The sequence below is a fragment of the Oreochromis niloticus genome, linkage group LG19, assembly GCF_001858045.2.
Source record: "Oreochromis niloticus isolate F11D_XX linkage group LG19, O_niloticus_UMD_NMBU, whole genome shotgun sequence".
NCBI lineage: Eukaryota > Metazoa > Chordata > Actinopteri > Cichliformes > Cichlidae > Oreochromis > Oreochromis niloticus.
The window spans coordinates 2,786,191-2,809,495 of NC_031983.2; the positions used below are offsets into that span (position 1 = coordinate 2,786,191).

A 23,305-nucleotide genomic window follows, 5' to 3' on the forward strand; every position below is an offset into this window, starting at 1 on the left:
TGCATACACGATGTAAACTATAAATAAAGAGCCATCGCCTGCACTCGGGGTGAGTCTCGTCAGAGTTCTCACCCGTGCACGTTAATGTTATTACATTCTAACTGTTTGAGTGTCTTTATTCAGCCTGAAGAATGTCTTATTAAAAATAAACTCTTGACACTTAATGATAAGAAAACTGAAATTGTGGTCTTTGGCAGTAACGTTCTTCGTGCCCAACTTCGTGATGCTTTTGGTTTTCTCACTAGTTCCTTTTCTGACACTGCTAGGAATCTGGGTGTGTTACTTGACAGCTCGTTTAAACTTGATAAACAAGTGTCTGCTGTTGTTAGATCCGGTTTTTACCAACTCCGCCTTATTTCTAAGGCCAGGCAGTATATCCCGCATAAAGACCTGGAAAAGCTCATCCATGCCTTTGTAACTTCGAGGCTGGATTATTGCAATTCACTCTATTTTGGTCTCCACTCTGCCCTTCTTCATAGATTACAGACAGTCCAAAATGCTGCAGCACGCATTCTAACCAAAACTAGGAAGTTTGCCCACATCACTCCCGTCCTAGCTGATTTGCACTGGCTGCCTGTGAAATACCGCATCCAATTTAAAATTCTGCTGATTACTTTTAAAATCACTAATAACACAGCACCGAGCTCCTAAACTCATATGTTCCTGCTAGGGCTCTAAGATCATCTTCACAGTTACTGTTGGTGCAGCCTAGATCTCGGCTGAAGTCTAGAGGTGACCGAGCGTTTGCCCTGGCTGCACCAGAGTTGTGGAACAACCTTCCGATTGGCATCCGGGCGTCTGACTCTATTCAATCTTTTAAATCACGGCTTAAAACGTATTTGTTTAATCTTGCTTTTTCTACCGGTTAATGCTGGCCTTGTTTGCATAGATTTATCCTATTAATTTTCCTATTATGCTTTTATTTGCGCTGTGTATGTCATATCGCCGTTGTGTATTGGTGGCATTTTCCTGTGAACATAATTTTACATTTTTATGACCCTGATTATATTTGTGTTATTTCCTTGTTTTATGTTAAGCACTTTGGCATACCGTTGGTTTTTAAATGTGCTCTATAAATAAAGATTGTTGTTGTTGTTGTTGTTGTTCTTCGCACTAATGTCCTCCTATTCACACATTAACCGTCACTGTCACCATGTTCATATTTCACACACTGAAACACACAAAAAGCACGTCTCACACGCAGAAACACACACAGAAACCTCTGAGCTCACCTTTGAAATGCAAGCGCACCATAAGCCAGCCTCTATTTCACCTCTATTTCATATGCTTAACTTTGGCCGCGTCTTAGAAGTTTTCCCCGTTTCTTGCTACAGAAGCCAGTCATAGACAAAGTTAAATGTGGAAGGTAAAGTGGGCTGCAACTAGCTCAACGTAGTATATTATTAGTTTCTTGGTAGAAGCAATTAAACTGCAACTAGCTCAACGTAGTGTATTATTAGTTTCTTGGTAGAAGCAGTTTATCTAACACACTGGAATTTAGCCTCAACTTATGTTGTTAGTATCTCGTGCCAAAAACCAGACACCGACAAATTTAATGTGAAAATACGTGTAACTCAGCGAACAGATTGATTTGGAAAGCCCAATATGCACATTTGGTATTTATAATACAACAGGCTGTGCTTACCTTTTTGTTTAGGCCGGCCCTCTGTTCGCCTCGCCTCACGATCTCACCACAGGCCAAATCTGCCCCTCCTCAGCACGCCAAAGATCCGGGTCACCAGGCACCAAGTTGTTAAAATCTCCCAGTTCTTTTAATCTTTGGGCTGAAGGAAGGACAATACTCGGTGTATAAATGCTCAATCAACAATACTTTATTTCCATATAATTCAACACTTAAGAGCATAAGAACCATCATGATGGGGAGACCTGCCTGCAGAGGGTCACAGCAAGTCTCAAAATGGTGACGGGTTACTCAGCTTCTTATAGCCTCTAGTGGCCCCCACCTAGTCATAAAAAGCCTAAACATTCACATTCGTTCTCTCTTACGGCGCCTAAGTTATGACCTCGGCTCCCTGTCTTTCTGCTCTCTGTAAAGGTGGGGGTATGGAATGTGGTCTGTCTCTTCTGCTATCAGAACAACAAGGCCTTCTGCACCCAACATTCTCTTCATGATTCAGCAGTATGAAATGTCAAGAAACAGTGTAACACATTCAACAGTGTCGAATAATACAGGTCAATCAAATAGATCTAATGATTTTCACACTCTTTTAGGTCAGAAGTATAATGCAAACTAAAACTACATACTGATCACACACTCTATATTAAGGGGTATAATATGATCTACAGCAGTATCATAATTCAACTACTTTGATTACATATATAAGGTAACATATGATAACAGAATAATCTCACAGGAGTCATGTTAAAGTGCAGTTTCAGTAAATCTCCAAATGTCTGCTTGAAAATAGGTCCATCAATTTTCTTCTGCTTATCCATTCATTGTTGGGTGGGCTGAAGCTCTCCCAGCTGTCACAGGGAAACAGATGGCACACGCCCTGTCTATTACAGGGCTAACACACCAATTAACTTAATCACAGTCTTTGGATGTCTTTGGAAGCTGGAGTGCCGGGAGAGAACCCGTGAAAACACCAGACAGGCCCCAGCCAAACAGCGGATTCAAAGCTAGAACATTTTTGCTGTGAGGCAACAGTGCTAACCACCACATCACCAAGTTTTTCATGACTTTGGTTTGTTTGTTTTTTTTAATTTAAGCAAAACCTTTTTATTTTATGTAATGATTTCATAATCAGACTTCATCAGGTATGTGATCACTCGCATTCGTTTGTGTTGATCAGCATGATTAAACAAAATCTACATGGTGGAATTTCTTGAAAGTGAGTCTAAAGTAGAACGCATTAAATACCGCTGTGGATGTGCATCATTTTGCATCACCTTCAGAGGGGAGTCCTGTCCTTGTATGTGGTGTCTTACCGTGCTTCTGCTGAGTTATGTGACATGCTTTGTATGTTGCTTTGTGCTACTTTAGTATTACTGTAATGTAGCAGTACAGTTTTAAAGTTTTGAGGTGATGTGCATTTATGGGAGAGTAAATGTATACAATGCGCTATGTACATGTTTTATAAAACAAGTAAAAATGGTGTTTCCATTAATTCACTGATACAATAAAGTGCTGTCACGGTTGTAATTTTCTGTGTAACTGGTAATGGTATTTTGATTTAATTAACATGCCTGCCAGTTAGCACTAGTATTACCTTATGTATAATGATATAGAATCAACCAGTTAACCTAACATTAGACTGTAGGAGGAAACTCCAAAAGCTCCAGCTGATGTTGACCGTCCTGCGCTAACCACAATACTTCAGCACCCCTTCACTCCTCTTCCTCTCAACCAACCACACCCCCAACATGGTGTGTGTGAAAACATTAGCAGGACTGTTGAATGCTTATGCTGCGGTGTGATGTACAAAACTGTTTAGGAGACGGTGCACAGGCTGGGGTGGTGGGAATCATTTGTCCACAAGGTTCAAAAAGCCTTAGGCTGGCCCCGATGTTTTAATGTGTTATTCTGATTGAAGTGTGGGATTACATGGCACTCGTAAGCAGTGTAATCCCAGCTAATCTGGGATTCCTTTTCACTCTGCACCTTGGAAACAACATCAGTTGTATAGGGCTACTAACATGGATATACAAAAGGCCGTCTTTTTGCAAGGTTAATGTGACAAAGGATGTATCTGCTGGTACTTTTTCACATTTTGCAGTCGCTTCTGTTAGCGGCCCATTCCTGTCCATCCTTATGTTCCTGCCTTAATGGGAAAGGTGGAATAGCAGAACTCAGGTTAAGTGAGACTCAGATTTCATTTCTGTGTTTCTGTGTGTATGTAATCTGTTTCTCAATGGTCATTGCTCATTTTGTTAGCATGTGGCATCCCATTGCAATACTCTTGTGACAACCGAGTATCAGTAGTGCCAATAATGTACGTGCTGAACAGCAGTGTTATTTTATAACATTAGATACTGCTAATGTTGTTCTAATGTCTAATATATTTTCTACTTTTACTCCCCACATTTTTAAACAAACATCTGTACTTTGTACTTCTTACATTTTCAAAACAGGCTCGCTACTTTTGTGTTAACGGATTTGGGTAGAGTTATTATTTTGTCACTGCGAGCCTCCAAACATCAAACTGATTTGACCCTGAACAGTAACACATGAAAGGCAGTCCTGTTCGTTTATTAATCACCAGAGGATGTTGCATAAAAAGAGATGACGAGTGCCAAAGTCAAGGGTTAAAGGTGGGAAGGTGTTTTTGTTGTTGTTTTTGCCACAACAATGGAACGACTGCAGGTGTCAGTAAGTTGCAGTATTTCAACATCTAGCCCTACTGAAGAGGAGCGAGCATAAGTAAAGGGAGTGACTTTATTTAAGTGTCAGGTAATTTCAAATGCAATGTTTCTATCAGCTCAACCAACAGTTTGTCTCACAGTGTGTCGCAGCTATAGGTCCAGCTGCTGTATTTGACAGTGAGAGAAAAGAAAGAGAGCTAACTTCACTCAGAGATGGAGAAAGATAAGAAAGACAGGACAGGAGAGGAAGAAGAGGTTAGATTTAAAGGTAAGGATGCTCAGTGGGGTTTGAGAAAGTCGTTATTTTTTCATGGTCCTGGGTCATTTTGACCCAGCATTCTTAGTTTTCTTGTGTTTTTGTATTTTGTTCATTATTTATTCCATGACTCCCAGGTTGTTCAGTTTAGTTTATTAGATTTCCCCTCGTGTCTTTACCCCCTGTGTCCCCCTCCAAGTATCTGTGAGTTCCCATGCCTCATTTCTCCTCCTTGTGTTTTATTCCATGTTTCCCCCCGTTATGTCTGCTTTCTCCCCGTGTTCTCTCTCCCACTCCTGTCTGCGTCTCTGAGTACTTCCTGTTTTACTTTGATAGTCTCCCGTCAGTGTACATCACATTGTGGGCGCTTCTCAATATGCGTACTTGTGCGTACTTGCGTTCTTGTGTACTTGTGATACGTCATCAGTCGGAGACCAAGTACTGTTCCAATTCGAAGTACGCATCAAGCCGAGAACGCGAAAAAGTCCCGGATGTGTTCTCGCTCCGCCCGTTTTATCGAGCATGCATCTGTGTGGACTTGGTACAGCTAAATATCCCAGAATGCATTTCGTTCAAAACTCAACAGCGGACTCCCGGCACATCGTTTTCACCCCCCCCCCCTTCTCACTACTCAGGTTAAAGAAACCCCAGCAGCTGTCTATAGTATTGAGTGTCCACTAGAATAGAAATAAAAGCGTTCTAACATCTCACCTGCTTGTTTTTATTAAGGTATGTACACGTATGTACATGTACACTATTTTTATTAATAGAGGTTTCACTACTGAGGTTAAAAATGATATATAAGTCACTTAGATCACTTCTAAATGTTAATGTTTGGTTTATTTCAGTGTTTTATTTGTTCCTGAGTAAACCGGTTTGGCTGTGATTACAGTTAAGCTTCATAACATGTTACTCACAGTTAAATTAAGAGGGGACGGCAGTAAAAACTCCGGACCTGTGACATCATCACGTACGCAGGTGTTCCAATTGTACATATCGCGAGTCCGTGCGCGCGTTCTCGGCGGGTACGTACTCCCGTGCGTTCTCGGTGAGTACGTACTCGTGTACTTGAGAATTGAGAAACGGCCTGTGTTTGCTCCTGCCCTGTCTTGTTACAATTATTAGTATCAGCTGTGTTCCCTGTGTGCTCCCACATCCCTCGTTATCATTCTGTGTATTTATGTCCACATCTCCCTCAGTTCTGTGTCGCGTCCTCCCTCTTAGCTGTGTGACTTTGCCTGTGTCTCCTCTTGAGTTTAGTATTTCCCAGTTTAAGTTTTGTATCGCCATTTGACTTCTTTAGCAAATAAAGCTGCAGTTTGAGTTTAAGTTTCGTTTTCCGTGAGCTTGCATTTGGGTCCAATTCCTGCCTGCACACAGCTGTTTATGACATATTTACATGTAAGTCCGTATGTTTTTAAATCAGATATTATGTCTGACATTATGTGTTTTATGTTTTATATTTAGATCTGTTATATTGCTGCATACCTTAGTGATTGAATCAATGTCTCGTTCACTCCTGGCATACAGCGTGATGTCATCCATGTAGAGGAGGTGGCTGACGATTGCTCCATTTTGCTAGTCGGTATCTTTAGCCAGTCTTATCAGTGATCCCCCTGAGGGGGTTCAGGCCTATGCAGAACAGCAGTGGGGACAGAATAACTCCTTGGTAAATCCTGCACTTGATAGAGACTTGTGCTGTAGGCTTGAAGTTGTCCACTAATGTTGTTCACCAGATCCCCACTGAATAGCTAATGAAGGCTCTTCGGTGAGCCTGGTCTTGCAGTCTCGGGCCACTGCTCTATCCAGGAGTTGGTGTTTCGTCCCTCTGGTATTCCTGCCTATTCTTTTCTGTGTCCTGCTCATGCATTAAGGCATATGCCTGTTCATCTTAGCCGCTATGGTGCCTGACAGGAGCGTCCATGTGGTACTGAGGCAGGTTAGGGTTAGGGGGTGAAATACACAGTGTACAAACAAGTTGGAAATGAGTAGAAGCAATTAAAAACATATGATATGTCAGTTAAACCAGTGATGAGTAAGATGACCATGTTAAACTGTGTTATAGACTCTCACAGCTGCTGGTAAGAATGACCTGTGGCAGCGCTCCTTCCTACACTGTGGGTGTAAGAGTCTACTGCTGAACGAGCTGCTCAGTGCTCGTACAGTCTCATGCAGGGGGTGGGAGGTGTTGCCCATGATGGATGTTAGCTTAGACAACATCCTCTCCTCCCCAATCTGCTCGATGGACTTCAGCGGACAGTCCAGGACAGAGCTGGTCCTCCTGACCAGTGTGTTGAGTTTCCCCCTGTCCCTCTCTGCCATTCTGCCACTCCAGCAGACCACAGCATAAAAGATAGCAGATGCCACCACAGTGTTGTAAAACATCCTTAGTGTCACAACCTGGGGGATCAGCAAGGCGCTGATCATTATGTTGCCGTCTCTCTTTCTCGCTCTCTCTCTCCTGTTTTTCCGTGGCGGAACTCATGGTGGGTTCACGCCCTTGGCCCACGCCTCCCTGTATTGGAAACACCTGGACCTCATCAAGACCAGCCGGTATTTAAGAGGGGAAAGGTCTGCTGTTCGGCGGTGGATCGTTGTTAAACTCTCGTCAGTAACAAGTTCAAGCCAAAGTTTTTCGTGCCTGTGTGCAGAATATTAACATGCATGTCTTTGTAGACACGCATGCGTCTTTGTCTAGATTCCCCGGACCCATCCCTGTGTTCCCCGAGCAGTGTGTGGAAGGAGCGATTGGTCACAAAGTGGAGAGAGAGAGGTTGGAGTGGAACGTGTGTGTGATTCCTCTTTTCACACTTGGTGAAGAGATTGTAAATAAACTTTCATTGTTAACTCGCAACTCAGGAGTCCTGCGTGTGGATCCTCAAAAGCAACCTGTGGCACTTAGAAGTGTCCTGTTTACCACACAGGATCTCAGCTACAGTAGCAGGTGGACAATTTAGACCCTTATTGTAAAGTGCATTTGTGTTTTTGGACCAGTCCAGTTTGTTATTGAGGTGAACACCCAGGTATTTGTACTTCTCCACTGTTTCAATGTCCAAACCCTGGATGTTCACTGGCGTAATAGGAGGTGGTTTCTTGCTGCAGTCGATCACCAGCTCCTTCGTCTTGCTGGCATTGATGCAAAGATGGTTCTGTTCGCTCCAGCTGACGAAGTCATTGATGACCCCCCTGTATTCCAGTTTGTTTCCCTCCAACACCTGACCCACAATGGCGGTGTCGTCCGAGAACTTCTGGAGATGGCAAGTGTCTGTATTGTAACTGAAGTCTGCAGTGTACAGGGTGAAGAGGAAAGGGGCGAGTACTGTTCCTTGTGGGGCCCCCGTGCTACAGACTACCACCTCAGACACACAGTCCCGCAGCCTCACATACTGGGGTCTACTGGTAAGGTAGTCAGCAATCCATGTGGACAACTGATGGTCCACTCCTGCTCCCTGCAGCTTCCCCCTTAGCACTGAGGGCTGTATTGGGTTGAAAGCACTGGAGAAATCAAAAAACATGACTCTCACAGTGCACCTGTGCTCTCCAGATGAGAAAAGGCCCAATGTACCAGGTAGATGACAGTGTCATCCACCCTGATGTTTGGCTGGTAGGCAAACTGCAGTGGGTCTAGACCTGTCCCGACAAGTGGGCTAAGGTGGTGAAGTATGATCCTCTCCATGGTCTTCATCAGGTGTGAAGTCAGGGAAACGGGTCTGAAGTGGTTCAGCTCCTTGGGGTGCGTTGTCTTTGGGACTGGCACCACGCAGGAGGTTTCCTACAGAATGGGGACCCTCTCCAGGCTGAGACTAAGGTTAAAGATGTATGTGATAACCTCACAGAGTTGATCTGCACAGTCCCTCAATAGTCTGGAGCTGATTGCATCCGGACCCCTGGCCTTCCTGGTTTTCATCTTTGTCAGCTGACTCCGCACCTGGTCAGTTGTGATGGAGAGGCTGCAGTGTGGGGTGTGGGTGGATGACTCCTGATGACTGGCATGGGCAGTAGAGTCGTTGAAGGAAAAAGGGGGCATATGAGGTGCATCTGATGTCCCTGGTGCTATGGGGGGTTGCAGAGAGGTGTGAAGGAGGTGTGATTAGCTCTGGTGGATGGGGAAGGGAAGGGCTTCGGAGTCAAACCTGTCAAAGAACTGCTTCAGTCTATTAGCCCAAACCTGGTCTTCTGACTCTGGACCCTGTCTGCTCGCTGTGCTCTGTCCAGTGATGGTATTCAGTCCTCTCCACACGCCTCTGGTGTTGCTAAGCTGGAGCTGCTCCTCCAGTATCCTTTCCCCTCTTTATCTCTTTCCTTAGCTCCTTCTGGACTCTCCTCATTTCCTCTCTGTCTCCAGATCTAAAAGTTGTCTAAAAGATCTGTCTGTCTGTTTGTCTAAAAGATCTAAATCAGCTGATAAGTTTTGGTGATGGCGGCAGTAGGGATTGTCTATAATGCTGCATTCACATCTTCTAGTAGACCTTCTGAGGGTACTTCATGTAATCTCGGTAATCGGCAATGGAGGGTCAGGGTTTTCCAGGTTCCCCATGATCCCAATTCTCAGGTCAACTGCTGTCACACTCAGTGCACCTTTGGTCATATTTGAGGCTTGGTCTCCAAGCTCTGGTGGCGGTGATTATATCTCCCCTCTGACCTGATGTCCTGGCACCCCTTTGCTGTAGCATTTGTGTTGTACCTCATCGATCTCTAGTTGTGATAGCAGTTGGTTCTTCTGAATGCTGGAATACTGAGCTCCTAGTTATTTCACCATCAGTCTGGATGTTGGGTATCGAAGATTCCATAGGTTCCACATCCTCTTCCGCTGGGTTTAATTGCATAGTAGCATCTAGCAGCGCCCTGTTCGCATCCCTTGGTCATTCATCCCTTCTTGTTCCAGTAGCTAGCCCATTTCGCATTAGTGTGTACTGGTAGCTCGACACCTGACACGGACCTTGTTAATCTGCGCTGTACCGGCTCGGACGTCATACATTACCAGTCAAAAGTTCGGACACACCTTCTTATTAAATGGTTTTTCTTTATTTTCAAGACTATTTAAATTTGCATTCTCACTGAAGGCAACAAAACATGGACACATATGGAATTATGCAGTAAACAAAAAAGTGTGAAATTACTCAAAACATGTTTTATATTTTAGATTCTTCGTAATAGCCACCATTTGCTTTGAGTAGTGCTTTGCACACTCTTGGCATTCTCTCGATGAGCTTCATGAGGTCGTCACCTAAAATGGTTTTCCAACAGTCTCGAAGGAGTTCCTAGAGATGCTGAGCACTTGTTGGCCCTTGTGCCTTCACTCTGCGGTCCATCTCATCCCAAACCATCTCAATTGGAATTAGGTCAGGTGACTGTGGAGGCCAGGCCATCAGCACTCCATCACTCTCCTTCTTGGTCAAATAGCCCTTATACAGCCTGGAGGTGTGTTTGGGGTCATTTTCCTGTTGAAAAAAACAGTAATGGTCCAACTAAGTACAAACCAGATGGGATGGCATGTCACTGCAGGATGCTGTGGTAGCCACGTTGGTTCAGTTTGCCTTCAGTTTCAAATAAATTCCCAACAGTGTCACCAGCAAAGCACCCCCACACCATCACACCTCCTCCTCCATGCTTCATGGTGGAAACCATGCTTGTGGAGACCATCTGTTCAACTCTTCTGTGTCGCACAAAGACACGGCAGGTGGAACCAAAGATCTCAAATTTGGACTCATCAGACAAAAGCACAGATTTCCACTGCTCTAATGTCCATTCCTTGTTTTTCTTGGCCCAAATAAATCTCTTCTGCTTGTTGCTTTTCCTTAGTCGTGGTTTCTTAGCAGCTAATTGACCTGAAGGCCTGATTCACGCAGTCTCCTCTGAATATTTGATGTAGAGTTGATGTAGAGATGCGTCCACTGCTAGAACTTTCTGAGGCTGGTGACTTGGATGAATTTATCCTCAGCAGCAGAGGGGACTCTTGGTCTTCCTTTCCTGGGGCGGTCCTCATGTGAGCCAGTTTCATTGTAGGGCTTGAATGGTTTTGCGACTGCACTTGGGGACACAATCAAAGTTTTGGCAATTTTCTGGACTGACTGACCTTCAGTTCTTAAAGTAATGGTGGAACGTCGTTTCTCTTTACTAAGCTGATTGGTTCTTGCCATAATATGAAGTCTAACAGTTGTCACATAGGGCTGTCAGATGTGTACCAACCTGCACAACTGATGGTCCCAACCCCATTAAGAAGGCAAGAAATTCAACAAATAAACCCTGACAGGCACACCTGAAGTAAAAAAACTAAAAAAAACAACAACAACAAAAAACTCAAGTAGTACAAACAAGCATTTTAAAAGTTTTTTCTCGCCCCAAATTAGATGAAAATACTAAATATAGAATGTTTGTACATGAGGTAAAAACTTGTCTTATACTATACTTTTTCTCTACTTTGGACAGAGCTAAGATTGCCATGTTTCCCTGTTTTTAATCTCTGTTCCAAGTGCAAAGGCAAATAAACACATTTCAACACATGTTCAATAAAATATCCAAATGATTGTGAGAAGATCCGAAGCACAATATGAATCAGAGAGAGGCTAAAAAATGAGGCAAAGGGGTGTTTTAAGGATGGGTTGAATCATAGACATTGTTGCATGTCTTGCCCTGCACTACACTTATTATACGTTTCTTTTCACTTAATATTTAATACAGCACTGCATACACATTTATAAAGTTTAAAGTTTGACCTGGTATTTAATATTGCCCTGTAATAATATCCTTACATGTTCTACCTTGTGGTTTCACTAAACTGAAAGGGTGTATCTTTAAAAAAAAAAACAAGTCCTTCAAATGTGAAGTACTTTTATGTCATTTATCATAGCACAGTGTTTCACTGCATGTTGTGTTCCCCATCCAACAGGATGACGATGTCCACTGAGTCCAGCAAGAAACTGATAACTAAAATCCATAAATCCAACAAAAAGACACAAGGGAAAACAACTGCAGATAAACAGGACAAATACGCCGCTATTAAGAACAATAGACAACTGAAGCTATTTAAACTGATACAGACACTGACTATGAAAATTAGGAAGTAAAACTAAAAGCACAGAAAGAACAGGAAGTGTCACGGTCCTGGGTCGGTGACCCAGTGTTTTGAGTTTCTCGTGTCTCTGAGTTTTGTATTATGATCTTAGTTCCCTTTGTTCCCCTAGTTTATTCTTTAGTCTAGTGTCTTAGTTTGGCTTTCTTGTATTCTCTTTAGTTCTCTGAGTATTTAATAACTGCCCTCTGTGTCTCCTTGTTCTGTGTTTCTTAGTTGCTCTGTCTCCCCTAGTCTAGTTTGCATCTGTGCTACTTCCTGTTTTACTTTGAAGGTCCATGTCTCTTGTGAGTGTATTCTACTTTGCTCCCTCATCTCGTCAGTTCTGATTTTTCCCAGCTGTGCTCCCCTTCTGTGTCTCATTCCCCTCGTTACTTCCCAGTGTATTTTAGCCCTGTGTTTCCCTGTGTCAGTGTTGCGTTCTCCCTCATGCTGTGTGTTTCTACCTGTAGCTCCCTGTGTGTTTTGTTAGAGTCTTCCCAGTTTAGATTTTGTAGAGTTTTTGTGTTCAGCAATAAAAGCTGCCATTTTGAGTTCAGTCCAGTCTCCAGTGAGTTTGCGTTTGGGTCCAATTCCTGCCGGCACACAGCCGAATCATGACAGAAAGTTCCTAAAATAAAACAGAAGGTAACTAAACAGAGAAAACACCTTTTATAAAGACCTAACAATATGGAAAAACTGGGAAGACTAATAGGGTTCAAGATTCAAGATACTATAAATAATTAGCCTCTGAAACAAATCAAACAGAGAATATCCAAAACTCAAAAAATTGAAAAAACCCCAAGACCATGACATTTGGGACTTTCTAAATTCTTAGGTCTGTGAATTCTTATTATCTGAGTTTTTTTTTTTAGTTTTTTTTATTTTAAAGGTTGAGATTTTGATTCTTAAGTTGAGGTTTGGATTCCTGTTTTAGTTTGCTTATTATTTGATAGTGAGTTTGATTCTTTGAAATTTTATTCTGTCTCTGCGTTCTGTTTTTCTACTTTCTACTCTATCCATTACTCAAATTTTTATGTTTCCTTGTGTTTTGATTGTGTTTTAAGTTTATTATTCTTCTCTGTCCAATGTTCATGTTTTAGTGTGAATTTATTCTCTGCTTTTAGCAGCTATCTTTTTGGTTATTTCCTGTTTTGACTTTGACAGTTAGTTATATCTTAGGCTGACATAGCATTAGATGTCATTCAAACCACCTCTTCTTTCTTCTCACAGAAGCGACTGTGCTATTGGGTGCTAAGCTAAACCGTCCACAGAGTCCAGTGAACAACTCGGTCACCAGGTGCTTTGTTCCAGATTTTAGTTGTTCACAAGCATACAAGAACTAGCAATACTGTCCTTGACACTGCTGGTTTCAAGTAGCAGTAGTTTCACCCTGGGAAGTATCAATATTTTCCCAAAGCAAAATAGCAACACTTTGCCTAAAGGTACCACTAGCTTCACCATCAGGTAGCAATATCCTTCTGCGCTAGTGGTTTCTTAAATAGGTAGCAATACCTTTAGAAAAGTAGCACTACATTTCACCCCACGTTAGCTGAGGAACAGCAATATCCTCCGCACTTTAGTTAGGTGTCAGGCTCGCTAACGTTCATAACCCTCTTGCTAACCATGACTACAACTGACAACGAAGTTGCAAAACTTTGTCCTTGCAGCAAGAAGATTTCTGCCTGCGATACACACCCCATGTGTGGCATGCCTAGGCTTATCGAATCCTCAGGCTACGCTGACATCAACAAATGACTGTATCCATGGCGTGGCTTTCCCACGCAAACTACTCTGCTGCAGCCTAGCTCGCCACGCTGACGTGTTGGGTGGTAACCCTCAGCCCATTATGACTGCTTTCCTGTCGCTGGAGGCACACAGAGAATGTGTATTTTCACCCCCTGCTTGAGTCACCCTGGGAGGAGATGCTAATGAGGATGGAGATGAGTCGGCTAACTCTGAGCTCCTGCTGTCTGATGTTGATGAGGAAGACTCCAACTCCTTGAGTTCAGCTCCTTGAAACTCCAAGTTGGAGTCTCAAGGAGTTGGAGTCCAACTCCTTGAGTTGCAGTGTTCACCTGCTGTCACTGAGAGCAAGTCATGTGCTGGGAATTCTTAACTTTGGAGCAGATCTTCTCTCCAGAGGCAACCCACTGTACAGACCCTCATTTCTCCAACTCTGGCAAGAGTAAGAGAGAGCAGTCAATCTGTGATCCTGATAGCCCCACGTCGTCTACTACAACACTATATGAGCACAAGTGGTGTGTGTTTTAAAACTGGTGCTTAGAATCACAGGCCTTCCCTTTTCAGTGCTCTGTGGCAGTATTCATTCATGTCTTCAGGCCCTGGTTGATAAGAGTAAAGAGAGTAAAGCCACCTATTTCTCCAATACAGGAGAAATCTGCTCTCTCTTTCTAGTCCCTGTCAGTACTCTTGCTGCAGCATTTTGGATCAGCTGAAGGCTTTTCAGGGAGTTTTTAGGACATCCTGATAATAATGAATTACAGTCGTCCAGCCTGGAAGTAATAAATGCATGAACTAGTTTTTCAGCATCACTCTGAGACAGGATATTTCTAATTTTGGAGATGTTGCGCAAATGGAAGAAAGCAGTCTTACATATTTGTTTAATATGTGCATTGAAGGAAATGTCCTGGTCAAAAATGACTCCAAGGTTCCTCACAGTGTTACTGGAGGCCAAGGTAATGCCATCCAGAGTAAGAATCTGCTTAGATACCATATTTCTAAGATTTTCAGGGCCGAGTACAATAACCTCAGTTTGATCTGAATTAAGAAGCAGAAAGTTAGCGGCCATCCAGGTCTTTATGTCTTTAAGACATTCCTGCAGTTTAACTCATTGGTGTGTGTTATCTGACTTTATGGACAGATAGAGCTGCGTGTCATCAGCATAGCAGTGAAAATGTATGCTATGTCTTCTAATGATACCACCTAAGGCAGGGGTCGGCAACCCGCGGCTCCGGAGCCGCATGCGGCTCTTTAGTCCTTATACTGCGGCTCCGCGTGGTTTGGGAAAATAAATTAGAAGTATTTCGCTGAAGTGTATTTTATTTATGTTAGTTCTTTTAAACTTGTAGTTCTAAATTGGAAGATTATTGTGATATTGAAATATAAATATAAAATTATATTCTATTATTTTTTCCTCGCTCAATATAAGCGTCACACTCGCGGAAGCCGGTATTCCCAGCGAAACACCGTGTATTTATCGAGACTTTCAACCCCAGGTAGGCCAATTATGGATCTTCGGATCCACATTATGTCAGCAGCTCCACCGTGAACTATGTTAAAGACAAACACCGCTCACGCCTCACAGACGACAGATGACAGCTTACAGTCCTGCATAAACTGACTTCGCACAGCACCGATTAGCAGACGCTGTGAGCAGAGGTTCAGGATCAGAAGTCCCATTGTAAACACATCACGGCAGACCCGACGATGTTTGCATGAACGCGCTTTTCAGCATCTCTTTATTGACCACTTTTCACGCACGGTTGCTGTACGCATACAGCCGGCTGTAGCTTCGCAGCTCACAGCCCGACACACACCACCAACAACAACAGCAGAGAGAGCACAGACTTTAAGGCGGCGAGGCGTGATTGCGGGCACCGCTCAGGTGCGTCCGCCTCCCCTGCAGCGGCGCTGCAGACCACGCCCCCGCCGCACGCATTAACCAGGTAAAATACATATTTAGGCAGAATTTTGCAAATATCTATTTTTCATTTTTCAGCAGCATAGAGCTTTTTTTCCAATTATTTTTTAAAAGTCAGGTCAAGGCTCCAAAAGCCCAAAGGCGACATAAGGGAGGCGGCTCACAACAGTTTTTGTTTGCTACATGGATCATTTTAGTTCAGCTGGGTGTCTTTGCTTTTGTTATATTTCTTTAAGAGTTCAAAATGTGTTGATTACATAAATAAAATGTAATTTTCTCTGTAGCACTTCATGGATTTCATAAGCAGCACACCTTAGTTGTTCACACAAAGGTAAAAAACAATATATACAGTGTTATCTTCATTTTAGAAGTCAAAAAGTATTTGCGGCTCCCAGTGTTTTCTTTTGCATGGAAACCGGGTCCAAGTGGCTCTTTGGGTGTAAAAGTTTGCAGACCCCTGACCTAAGGGAAGCATGTATAATGTAAACAGAATTGGTCCTAGCACTGAACCCTGTGGAACACCATAATTGACCTTAGTGTGTGAAGAGGACTCTCCATTTACATGTACAAATTGGAGCATATTAGATAGATATGATACAAACCACTGCAGTGCAGTACCTGTAATACCTACAGCATGTTCTAATCGCTCTAATAGGATATTATGGTCAACAGTATCGAATGCTGCACTGAGGTCTAGCAGGACAAGCACAGAGATGAGTCCACTGTCAGAGGCCATAAGAAGATCATTTGTAACCTTCACTAAAGCTGTTTCTGTGCTGTGATGAGCTCTGAAACCTGACTGAAACTCTTCAAATAAGCCATTCCTCTGCAGATGATCTGTTAACTGTTTGACAACTACTCTTTCAAGGATGTTTGATATGAAAGGAAGGTTGGAGATTGGCCTATAATTAGCTAAGGAAGCTGGGTCTAGAGATGGCTTTTTGAGTAAAGGTTTAACTACAGCCAGCTTGAAGGCCTAACATGCCATTTCACAAAAGGTGCATGCTGTAAATTGCCTACATCTAGGCCACTGGCTCCATCATGGAACCTCCCCGCAGTATAAAATTCAAAAAGGGATTCCCTGTTTGAATCCCTGGAGCAGGTTGAGTTGAGTCAACCCCGCCTTTTTCCTGCTGGCCTGCGTGCACATTTCGCTAGAGATCTGGTAACTTCATTGGCTCTTTTAAGGAAGTTTCTATCCAGGAGGTGTGAAGTAGTACTGGCGATAGTTGTCTTCATAACAGGAATGTCTGGCAATCTGTGAGTTAGTATTACTCCCATAGTGAGACACAAAAGGAATGCTATGAAAGAGAACTTAAGGTTATGTATATAACGCTGGTTCTCTGAGTAGCATGAGTGAGCGTCTCACCAGACCATCCTTGCTATGGAAGCAAGGAAGAGGAGGGCTTGTTTTGAATGACATTTGATGCTGTGTTAGCCTAACACAGCCTATATACACAGCCTATATAATAGGCTGTGTTAGCCCCTCCTGACATGGGCATCACTTAACTGGGGTATTTATAGTACATAACCTTAAGTTTCCAGCTGTCTTCATTTGCCTCTTGCTGTTCCCCTTGTTTTCTGCTTTCTTATTCCTTTCCCTGTTATTGTGATTGGATCATGATCCTATTTGTGCAGGACAGGACAGGAGAGGAAGAAAAGAGATTAGATTTAAAGGTAAGGAGTGCTCAGTAACTCTTGATAAATTACAAATCTAAAGCTTAAATGTAATGTGGGGCAGGGCTGGACTGGGACAAAAAATCAGCCCGGGCATTTTGACTTGAGACCGGCCCACCAGGTATTATAGGAAAAGCCATAAAGCCTTTGAATGAAAACAAACACTGTTGTGACAGTGATGTATGCTGTCTTGTTGGTATATATGTATCAATCAAATAAACTTAAACCTACACCATCCTCCCTATTCTGGTATTCTAAACAGTACGTAGCGAAAATATTAAACAATCTAATCAATAATTACATATACCTAACTAGTAGGGTTGCCAACTCCCAGCAAAAAAAATAGGGAACCACCCCCCACCCTCCACCTCATGATGCTTAATCGACGAAATCAACTTTAATTTAATGCAGGTGTAAAATACGCACAGAAACCAATTATTTTTCTACAATAATTGAACAGATTCAACATCTTTCTTTAACAGAATTGAGGCTGCACAGATGGTACCTTCGCAAAGGAAAAAGTACTATAGCTTACCAGGGTATATATTAGACTTATTTACTATGTATAATAGTGGAATTCCATACATTTTACATAAGATGAAAACTTTGGTTGTAAGATTCAGATAATTATTTATTAAAAACTAGACATCTGAAATGAGAAAAAGAAAGAAAAGTATTTCTTTGTGCCCTCCTTTCCCTGTTAATGCCCTACCTGGCCCCCTGGCATAACTTTGCTAGACCCGCCCCTGCACAGTTCCCAGCTGTCACCTACAGAGGATCCTGGTGTTATTTGTCTCTCAGAAACGGTTCATAACTTCCCTTCACCTGTTCAGCTCTGATGATTCAGTAAGGACATCTCCTGGTTTCATCTTCATGTTTCCCTCTCACCACATATCCAAACCGATATCATGACCAGCAGCTTTTACAGCTGTGGCTCCAGCAAACATCAGCTGAAACTAGAAAGTAATATTAACAACATTCTGACAGCTTATAAAGGTTAAACGTGCTGCTGTTGTTTAGCGCGACATCCGCTGGTTTCCTCTTACTGGCGCAAAGTGGGGGATAAACAAACCAGAGAGACGGGACTTGCGTCAGAAAAGCCGATCAGCTGATCATTGATGAGTTTCATGATTGAAGTAACAACAGGAGAGGGAGGGGGAGAGAATGAGAGAAGAAGAGACAGCTGCAGCGTAAAGACACAGAATAAACTCCAGCTTTTTCTCACTCTAGATGAAGTACGGGACAAATCGCGTTCCTTTTCACCTAAATACCGAACTACCGACCTCCTCGGCTGCAATAGGTCCAGCCCAGAATCGATCATGACCAAATGGCCACACCACCACCTTTCATTGTTTATACTGTTACAAAAAACAACAACAAAAGACATCAGCCCATAAGAACGAAAAATGACCACCGGCCCACTGGGCAAATGCCCGGTATGCCCGATGGCCAGCCCAGCTGTGATGTGGGGGGCGACCTAGGTTCTGGGGGTTGGGAAGCTCATCTTGTAACCGGAAGTTTGGCGGTTCGATCACCTGCACTCTCTGTCCTGGTCGTTGTGTCCTTGGGCAAGACACTTCACCTACCGCCTACTGGTGTTGGCCAGAGGGGCCGATGGCGTGATATGGCAGCCTCGCTTCTGTCAGTCTGCCCCAGGGCAGCTGTGGCTACAACTGTGGTTTGCCTCCACCAGTGTGTGAATGTGAGAGTGAATGAATAGTGGAACTGTAAAGCGCTTTGAGTGTCTAGAAAAGCGCTGTATAAATGCAATCCATTATTATTTTTATAATGTCATAATTTTTAACACATATTCGATCTGTATGGAAACAGTTTTGACAAATTATGTTTTTTTCATTTTGTGAAACATCCTGCAAAACAAATTAAGATATAATACCTTTGTGTTATTCAAATGTTGCATGAAAATACTGGGTAGTTGTTGTCCAGGATAAACAGGTTAGTTTGAACTACTGTGGTGAATTCACAGTAAAGCACTGTGTTGGCCGTGGTGATCATGGTGACATTTAGGTTACATCAAGTGCTGCAGAGATGAATTTGCATTTAAGCTGCAGGAAATGGAAATAAGCCAAGATATGTGTGAAACATCTGCTGACATCTTGTTGAATTCAGTTGTGTAAATCCACAAAGTGCAGCAGGTCAGCTGATCACTGCCTGTATACAAAGAAAGACTGCTGAAGCTCATATTACATATTATTTTGAGATTCTTTCTCTATGCTGAGCAGCTACACAGATCTTAGGGTACCCCCACCTTGTGAGTCCTCATTTCACTGTTTAGGTGTGGAGGCAAAGCCAGCCTCTACAATGTGGGCAACAGAAAATAGTTATTTTCACTGTTTGTGGCCTACAGATTCAGTACATTCATTAGAATTAAAATTTAGATTTGAATAATATTTGTGTTCTCAAGTACTAATATTATTTTATTATTATATTGACAATGCACAAATCAAATGTTGGGCAGCTGAGGATGTCTTATTGTCGCAAGTCCACGAGTACACCTTAAAAGTCTGGCCGGCTTAAACCGATGCCTGTCATAAGCCATATCGACAGAGAAAGCTGGAACTGAGTGTGAAGGATGGTTGTGTGCTCTGGTGCTCTGATGTCACAGAGACTCAGATCAGTTTTGGACTTGCTCATCTCGATGTGAAAACAAAAGTGCAGCACAAACAATTGAAACAGAAAGAGAATCATGACATCTAGAAAAGACTGAGAAGCTTCACACCAGGGGACAAGGTGTTCATCAGAAACTACTCCTATGGTCCGAAGTGGATTCCAGCAGTCACTGTGAGATCATCGACTGGCCTCGATGATTTCTCCCTCGATGGTCTTACATCGTTACCATTGAATCAGGTCAAACTGTGAAGCAACATGTGGATCAGGTTCAGAGCAAGAGTTGCAGACACTGTTCCTAGTGCACCGGACAGGGAGGTGGAGCCATTACATGACACAGAAGCCATTCCTGCTTGCCATCAGGGGTGGGCACCACGCCACAACCTCCATCATCGGAGCTCCAGGAGCTGCCATATGCTCCGGAGACTCCGACTCCCGTAGACTCCTCAGTGGCACCAGTGTTGCAACGTTCCCAGAGAGAGAGAGACGTCCACCAGAGACTCTAATGGACTTTGTTAGATAGAATGAGATCTTCCAGCAATAGAGCAAACAATGCGCTCTGATCTCACAGGAAGGACGTATCTTCCTAGTTAGCATTAAAAAAAAGAAACATATCTACAGTTGTATGTTTACAATAGTTATGTGTTAATTGCTTGTTAAGCATTTTTCTGTATAAGCATTTGTTTGTAGACAAGCAGGAGTAGTTGACTTAAGGGGGGAGGAGATGTGGTATCGTAACGAAGCATTTGCTTATATAAATATCTATATATGTGTATGGGTATGCATAGCAGTTATTATTTCCAGGTACAGCCATTGTTAGTTCATGTTTATTGCTCTGGAAAAGCACACAGAGTGGGATGGGTGTGAGAAAGGGCATTTTGTGTTGTTATACCAGCAAGGCCAGGAGAGGTGGTATTGGTGCTGTGTTAAATAAATGTCATGTAAGAAGACAGAAGAGGAGTGTCATGTAGGAAGTAGACAGACACTGTGATTTTGTGAACATGTGACTACAAAAGGTTCAGTAAACGAGAAGCAACTATATTCCCCGTGTGTGGCTCAGTGTTTCCCTTTTTGTTTGGTGAAGATGCAACACCAACAGAAAGCCTTCTTCACCTGCACAAATAGATGTCATTGGTTAGGGGACTGGTTAGCACTGCAAAGTTTGGCACAAACCAACAGTAGTAACTAACCAGCCCCAAGAAATGCCTCACCTGTTTTTTTTGGTCTTGGGATGTGGGCGGGATGCAATATCTGCTGTTTTGTCTGATTTGGGGTGCGCCTGCCTCCCCCTCAAATGCTAGCCCAAATACTGTACCTCCTTCCATCCAACTGCAAACCTCTTTGCCCAGCCTGCCTCAATGACTCCAGGACTGCGGCCAGTCGCTGCACATGCTCCGCACAGGTGTCACTATGGATATCTGTGAAGGTTCTTAGTCATCCAGGTCATCGTAGCCTAAGGAGCTTGGAAAGAAAATTGTCTTGACTTCTTTAAGTTTCCCAATAGGGCTTAAAAATCTGGGACTCTCCACCAGTTGCTCTTGTCGCGAAATCGATCAATGTAGAGCAGTGAAACAAACCACGGAGGCCCCAGAAAAGTGCAATCAAACGGTGAGTTTATTAATACAGAACAAAATTACAGCATGAGTCTTCTCTATCTCTCTGCTAAAAATACATGTGGAGAACACTTTTAAAGCATTGGGGTATCCCCCCCCATGGCGTCAAATACAGGTCAAAAATACATTATGTGCAGTCATTGTTTTGCAGACAATGGTACATCTTGTACATTTTTAATAGCTAGACACAGACATATAACTTCTTCTTTCTATAACACCTTCCATGCACAATCATAGTCTTAAGCCTTCAGAGTATCTGAGGGCTGGTTATCTCCTCCAGTCATCTGTTACCAGGTCACTAAAAGGGCAGCCAGTTAAGAAGAGGTCAAAGACACTTGCCTTTTAAGGTAACCAACTTCAAGCTACAGGGTCTCTAAGAGCTAAAAATGGACACTCGTCATTAATCACTAAGTAGACTAAATTGCAGCAAGTCTCAAGAAGGAGCAGAAGACACTTGGGCCTTTGCTCAGACCTGTCCCTAGATTTCTGTATTGTAAGCATGCATGCAGTCAACCTTCTATGTTCTCATCTTCCCTCAACATGTATCACCTGGACACTCTCACCAGTGAAGCTTAAAACCCTCTTGGATGGAACATCAACTCTAAACAAGCACAGATATGCAATGTGTACAGAATGAACTCTACCTGTGAATAGAATGAATGTGATGACAAACATATTCAATGCAATATGAACCCTGTAAGAAATATTACTAATCAAATAATGCTGTAAAACATGTTATTAATGCAATTATAATAATGCAGGTTATATGGCAGCAATAAAATAATTTCTGAATCTCCACACTCTGAACTAAAGAAACTGCTTTTCCCCCCCAAGCTCCTTAGACCCGTCACTATGGCTGTTGACAAAATTCAAGTAGCTGGGAGCATATGCAGTATGCAAACACAAAGGATGGAATGGTCAAATTTGGCACCTCCAGCTCCATCTCATGGCCCCGTCTCATTCTTTGACCAGGCTCACAAGAGAAGTGGTTTCAGCCTCTCTCCTTGTTTTCAGAAGATTGAGGCAATATATCTGTATGGCTCCACTGCTGTCTGTAGTGTCCCAGCAGCCCACATCTCCAGCATTCTTGTCCCAATGAGACCTATACCTGGCCTACACAATGGTCTGATCTTCAGGCCCCAATAAGCCTCCTCAGAAACGATGGCAGTGATGTTTTCGAACAAGCCCCAAATGTTCTAAGATAACCCGGCACATGTCGTCCACACACTATTTGTGGTCACGGGTTAGGTTGCACATTACCAGATAAGAGCAGTAGTAAGACAATCAGCAGGCTCTGCTTTGTAACAATATGCCTGTATTTGACTTTCGGAATGTTGAAACTAAACAGAATGTTTCATAACTTGCAAGATAATCGTACAAAGCAAGAAGATATTGATGTTGAGGTAAATCTTTGGGTAAATCAGATGATGAATGTCATGTGCCAAATGAATTGGAGATTGTACAGAAGTACAGCAGCAATGATACATGTGGACTTTGGGACATTGTCTCGCAGACTGAGCACACTGTTATATGTGCTTGCCCTAAAAAAAATGAGTGTCCCAAAGTCCCCCACAACCAATAAGCAAAATAAAGTTACAAAAAGAGCCATTATCCATAACACACAACAATTGTTGATGCAGAATTAAGTATATGTCAGCAATCTGCACAAACCTAGAATGGCAAGTAAGGCTCCAGCCAGCAGCAGTGATTGCTAGAATTGAAAAAGATATCTGCTGAACTTTCTTAATTGCATTGTGCTGTTTTATCACAGAAGCCTGATTGCAAGAGCACAACAAGCACAGCTCATTGTTTTGTGTGTTTCTCTATTATAGGTATGGAGATATTTGTGTTTTAAATCTTTGGCTTCAGTACTTGTTTTTGTGTACTAGGATGAGTTGCTATATTTAGCAGCAGTCATGGGAAGTAATGAAGTACAAATACTTTAATACTTTATTTATATCACACCAAATCACAATAACAATCACGCAAGGCACTTTATATTGTAGGGTAAAGGTCCTACAATAATAAAGACAAAACCCCAACAATTAGATTGAAAAATCAGGAAACTTTCCCTTTTAACAAGAAGAAACCTG

The 23,305-nt window shown here is 42.7% G+C and overlaps 1 protein-coding gene across 2 annotated transcripts in view; it reads left to right on the forward strand.

Moving 5' to 3' along the window:
* Window positions 1-3,613: 3,613 nt before the first annotated feature.
* lrit3b (leucine-rich repeat, immunoglobulin-like and transmembrane domains 3b) overlaps window positions 3,614-23,305 on the forward strand; it is a 33,229-nt gene continuing 13,537 nt past the window's right edge. For both annotated transcript variants that reach the window (XM_013266064.2, XM_013266063.2), the window contains exon 1: window positions 3,614-3,817. In XM_013266064.2, the coding sequence (XP_013121518.1) occupies window positions 3,708-3,817 (110 nt within the window). In that variant the 5' untranslated portion in view covers window positions 3,614-3,707. The remainder of the gene's footprint in view (window positions 3,818-23,305) is intronic.